Source organism: Danaus plexippus, assembly GCF_018135715.1.
Source record: "Danaus plexippus chromosome 16 unlocalized genomic scaffold, MEX_DaPlex mxdp_23, whole genome shotgun sequence".
NCBI classification, from domain to species: domain Eukaryota; kingdom Metazoa; phylum Arthropoda; class Insecta; order Lepidoptera; family Nymphalidae; genus Danaus; species Danaus plexippus.
In genome coordinates, this window is record NW_026869851.1 from 1,632,591 (window position 1) to 1,638,590 (window position 6,000).

The window sequence follows — 6,000 nt, forward strand, 5'->3', positions numbered from 1 at the left end:
GCTCGGAAGCTAATAACACGCCATGGACCGACTCGGGCGTCTCTCGACAGATATTGTGTTCTCATGTTAAAGCTATTTTAATAACAGCTGGGATTTACGAATTCGGTAACGATCGAAAACGGTATAGGAGATTAATGTTTTTTTATATTTCCTAAAACTTTGCATGTTTTTATTTCAATAAAAAACAAAGGAAAAAATAATTTGACTTTTTTATATTTATGATAGTGCTGTGGGCTTTCATTGATATATTATAATCATAATCCCAGCATCAGATTTGAGCATCGGTTTTAATTGACATCAATAATAAAGTACTATGTTAAGTTTTAAATTTATTATCGATTTAGAAGAGCGGGAATAAAACGAGAAACAAAAGTTATACAATTACGATGTTACCGTAACATAGAATCATTATGCAAAGAAATTTAATTTAAAAAATTTGTATATATTAACCTGTACATTAATTCTATAAATAGTTATATACATTGTAATAATTCATAATACATTTTGCTTTACGTTACGATGGGAAAGGCGGCCCGTCAGATTACAGGGAGAGGGACGTCGAAAAACAAGAAGCCTCCGCGGAATGCAAAGTGGGGCTTATCTAATAATCATCGAGCGTGTCAACTTATTAATAAAAATCATATTTCTTGGCGTCCCAGGAGACGCGACTCGAATAGCCATGACAGAATCCCTTTAAAATACGCTACCGGCCTGCTGATAACTCCACGCCAGTTTACAATATATTATAAATTAATATACGTATTTAGATGAAACCCTATATAGATGTGAGATCAGCTCACACCATTGGATTATGGGATGTGAAGTTGTAGTCGTTCTGAAAATTAGGCTGTTAAACAAGCTATGACTTAACTTATAACGGCAGTGAAAAATATCCTTATATAATATATATTATGTTTTAATAATATAATGTTGGTACATCATTCATTCGTCCAAAAGCGAGTCTGATGGATCTTCAAACTGTTACAGAACCTAAATAAACATGCAGACGATAAAGTGGAGTAATCTAAGAGATCACCCGCTCGTCGTAGTTAACACTTAACAATACAAACTTACTAAGTATTAAATATCAAGTATAAATAATGTTGGAGCGTCCTTTGATAATCTATAACAAGTTTACATTTGAATTTTTAACTGTATATTAATATGTAATAGGGTTTAAAATTACATTCGAAAGACACAACGTGGTTACCAAATAAGTTAACAGCAACTATGTTATTTTAATCAAATAAATGTTACAACTTATATAAAATTCCAACTATGTACATAATAACATCATTGTCCGTTATAATAATGTTCTGTGAAATTACAATAAGCTTCCATAATTTCTAAACATTCCCTTCTTCAACGTCAAGACAACTAAATAAATGGGATTTTTTTCGGTGAAATGTCTCCCGTCCGTCGAAAGCTCCTCGAGATGCCGTCCGCTGTTTTTTCTTTGCATTTTAAATCAAATAACTTCATTTTCGTCACAAATTTTCTACCGTCTTCGCATAATCAACGCGCCGCCCGTAAAGAGTTTAAGTCAATTTTGCGGCATAAAAAGTTACATTCACAAAGAGTTTTTTCCTTTGTAAAGTTTGGACGGCCTTTTGAAAGCCTCCTTATGTGCCGAGTCTCCTATGATTAATCTGGTTGTATTACTCTAAGTCTAGACTTCTAGGATCTGGAGTCTAGACCATGTTCACCATAAACCCTTTTCTTTGTAAAATTTTACATCATTCGAACCCGGAAGTCTTTAAACGTACCGATTTTCCCAGCCTATTCATATTGCAGTATAACAGATGCCAAAAGGACATAATCTGTTATAAATGATCTGAAAATTGATAGAGATATATTTTTTTATTAACGTACCTTTGATACCGTACCGAGTTAAATCTCAAAGCTGTTTTAATGGACGTACAAAAGGGCACCATCCTGTTCCATTAAATACAGTTCAAACGTTTGATCCCTTTTTTTTTATATTTGCCGTGGCGATGATCATCGGACGTATTCGGAACGACGCGTTAATTAATGCAATGTTCTAATACTACGGCCGGGGTTACGGGGACATTGATACACGTAAAATATATAGGCATAGACCTATATTTAAATATATAATATGTATACGATATGCATAAAGAATTTTCTATTAAAAAGTATTTATTTGTTATATGAAAAGCTTTTTTTACTATTTCAAATGTTGTTTGTTGCGCCATTGAAGTGGGTTCATGTATGCGTTATTATTTTCTCTCTGATGGTGAATTTTAAACTGAAACAAGCTAAAATATATTTTTGAAATGTTTTCTGAATCAGAGAATTTAATTTTAAAAACGGTATAAAAAATACGGGATTAAATTTTCAAAATTCTTCCTATAGCTATAAAGGCTATTATGAAATGAATTTTTTACTTTAATATTTAATTGTAGATTCGTAATTCGATTTTTCTCATTGTTTTTATCAACCTGCAAGTTTAGTTTGAGTTTTCCTAAATTTCCCATAAATTAATTGGCATTAATAATTTATATTACCGATTTTAATTAAACCATTCTGTCTCATTTAAATTAATAATGATTTATAAGGATTCTTGCAGGAAACCCGTTACATTCATCCGTAGCATGAAAAAAAAAATAAGGGGTTGAGAAAATATAATTTCAAATAAAAGTTGAGTCGGAGCAGTCACAAGTTTCTTAATTAAAACTTACGTCTGGTGTCGTGAGGGGAGGGACCTCTGACCTAGAAATAAATAAATAACCATTGCTGGCCGTGTCACGATTCTCCCATTTATTTGTCTAAGCGAGTTTACTTCGACAGACGTCTCATATTGTGCTGCAAATACTTTCGATGTACGACTATATAACGTTAAAAAAAATAATTTAATGAGATCTAAGGTTTTCGCGAGTATTCATTTAAATGAAACTAGTGTTATTCGGATTTACTACGCGGATTTTATTATTTAAAAACTACATAATCCCGACGTTTCGGTTACTTTGCAGCAACCGTGATCACGGGCAGACGAGGTGTCATCTCGTAGTAAATCCGAATAACACTAGTTTCATTTAAAAATAATTTAATTCTATCTGAAACGGTATTAAAATGCAAGTTTAGGCAGTCGCGTGTTCAAAAATAGATGTGATTCTCTAGATAAATATTTTTTTCTATCGGTTTTGCTAAAATCTGTTATAGATATACAATATATTTTAGTTTATGAAACAAGTATTGAAATTTTAACGTCTCTGTACGATATGAGTTTTTGCTGCAATTACATTAAGGTGCAAAATATTACTTTATAGCCGAAAAGCTTTAATAAGGTATAATGTTATTTCACTGATGCTATAGAATATAACACAAATATAAATATATATTTTTTTTTATGTAAAGAATGTTTGCGAATTTCGGGAATGGATTATATTCTATTGATTTGCACTCGATCGTTATAATTTTTCGTTAGATAATTATTTGTATCTAAAAACAAAATTATCATGAATTTTTTCACATATTTGAATTCAAGTAGCAAGTTTTTATAAATATTTCTTTTGTTCTAGCATTCCATGTTGTACTTCTTCCATCACTATGAGTTGCCGGTGATACTACAGCAGGCTCATTTGCAGCAAGTTTTACTTCGCACTCACCACGGCATGGGTGGCATGATGGGTTTAGCAGGTATAGCTTCCTTGGCGAGTGGCGCCGCCTACCATGACGCTCCCGGAACCGGGACCCAAGCCACACCACCAACCACTCAATCTACCACCCAAACAGTCCAAAACACTGTCCAATCAACCACCCAGACGTTCCCTTCCGTCTCAACCGTCCAAACGAATACGACTCACACCGGCGACGTGTCTTCCCGAGCTACTTCCACCGAAACTATAGCGAGCGAAACTAACACTACAGCTACAGACGAAGAAAGACCTGTTACAGCAACAGCGGCTGAAGTTACAAACGACAAAAAGACGACTGTCGATGGCATACAAATAGTAGAGATCAGGAGGAAGACTTCGCACGAGGATATTAAAGTTGTAAAAAGTACCAGCTCATCTGCCATCGCAGAAGACACGCAGCCGGGTGGTACCAACGATATCATGAACATCAACGAACGGAAACTAGATAGTTTGTCACTCGACCGGAGACGGTCTCAGACGGTTGGAGCCAACGAGCCCAACCCACCAGATGAGGCCGGTGAAATAGCTAACGAGAAAATAGCGCCCAGAGCGTCACCAGAGGCTGACGACCTAGACTAATACGAAACCGCTTCAATGACACGATTTCTACACTTATAAGTTAAATTTAGTCAGAAGACGGCCGTAATGTTATATACAAAAAATATAATGTAGTTAGGTATTTTAACGGAACTTGCTAATAGCCTTGAAATAGATGTCCGTCGTGGTAAGACAGTCGAACAATAATGAAGTGCTAGTTGTTGGTATGGTCCGCGCGGTCTGTGTAGGACGTTATGGGTCTCTTCTCATATAGAACGGTGATTGTAGTTTAAGTTATGGCTGCCACTACAGCGAGTGTAAATATATAGATATCTATAAATATTTATTAGGTTTCCATTGTGTTGATGAAGTTTTTCATTTGTTAATTTGAAAATGCTTTAGTGATAGTGATAGGTGCTGGAGGACGGCATGTTTTCATTCAGTGATTTAGTTTTATCGTAATAAATAATTTTTTTTTTGTTTAACATTGCGTGTTATTTAATTAAACCCCATTTGTATATGCTTCCCTTAATAACATAATCGTGAGCTTTTTAAAAGGTCTTTTTTTTTTACTTTAAAAGTGGTAAATTCGAACTTGTTTTATGAATGCACTGAACTATTTTCACTTACACTGTATCAGTGTTTCGTCTACATAGTCCGATTTGATATTTTTCTAACAAACTAAAAGTCACAAGCATTTCAGGTTTTTTCAAATTATTTCATACACAGCTAACACAGTTCAATTACTTATTTAATGAGATTTTTTTACGTAAACTAAATTTAGTACAAATTATGTATTGATTAATATATTAATAAAATTTCCTTTGCAAGACGCTACATAATAAAAAAATAGCGAATTTCCTCCCCTTATATGATTATTTTTATCCGACCCTCTGGTAAATTGGTGTTATACTGAATTATATCGTTAATATGTCTTTACATTTTCTTCAAACATCTAAAAATAGAAAAATTTCTGATAATAATTTTCTTAAAAAAAAAAAACATAAGCAGTGTTTATGTTCGATCGGAAATAAATATTATGTAATGTACTTCGTGTATCACTGGCCTTAATTCCAAACTCCCTAACTCAAACGTTTATATGGCAACATATAATCGTTTGTAATAGTTTTTATTTCATCGTTCAACATACAAAAACTTTAACAAATTAATGCATTATCTTTATCAATCATGCATTGTATATAACATTTTTTTTTTGTGTTAAGATGAGAGTATATTTACGATTTTATATTAAATTAGTTTACATCATAATGCAGGACTACTTTTAGTTGCGGTCTCCGGTTAAGATATTTAGAATCTTGTAATGAGATATTCTCTTATAATGAGTTGGTAAAAATTCTATGAGAATTAAAAATTTCGTATCGAATTCAGTCAATCTCAGCACGAACTTCTGCATCATCCGTAATTAATATTACTAAGGTTATTGATATCGTAGAAAAGCCTCAGTAAAAGCTTTAACTTGTATAAAGGTAAAAAATGAGCTATAATTAAATTCTTCCCAAGTCATTTTTTTCAATAATCTTAGAGTAACCTTATTCCTTTTTCAATTATATACACTTATTTCGGAATAAGGCAAACACTACTTATATACTAATATAAGTAAATAAATTGAGAATACTACTTTTTGTCTTCGTCATAAAAGATCTCTAACTGAAATTCTGATATTCAATTTTTATTTTTATTGTCACAGTATTACGTAAGATTTCATTTTTTTAAATATATTTTGATTCTTAAAAAACTAACAGATTTAATAATCATTATTAATTAATATCTCCTCTAATTTATG

At 32.6% G+C, this 6,000-nt stretch overlaps 1 protein-coding gene across 1 annotated transcript in view; it reads left to right on the plus strand.

The window, feature by feature from the left end:
- LOC116771683 (membralin) overlaps positions 1 to 4,681 on the plus strand; it is a 69,262-nt gene extending 64,581 nt beyond the window's left edge. The window contains exon 11 of the mRNA XM_032663589.2: positions 3,543 to 4,681. Within this exon, the coding sequence (XP_032519480.2) occupies positions 3,543 to 4,238 (696 nt within the window). The 3' untranslated portion in view covers positions 4,239 to 4,681. The remainder of the gene's footprint in view (positions 1 to 3,542) is intronic.
- The last annotated feature ends 1,319 nt before the right edge of the window (positions 4,682 to 6,000 follow it).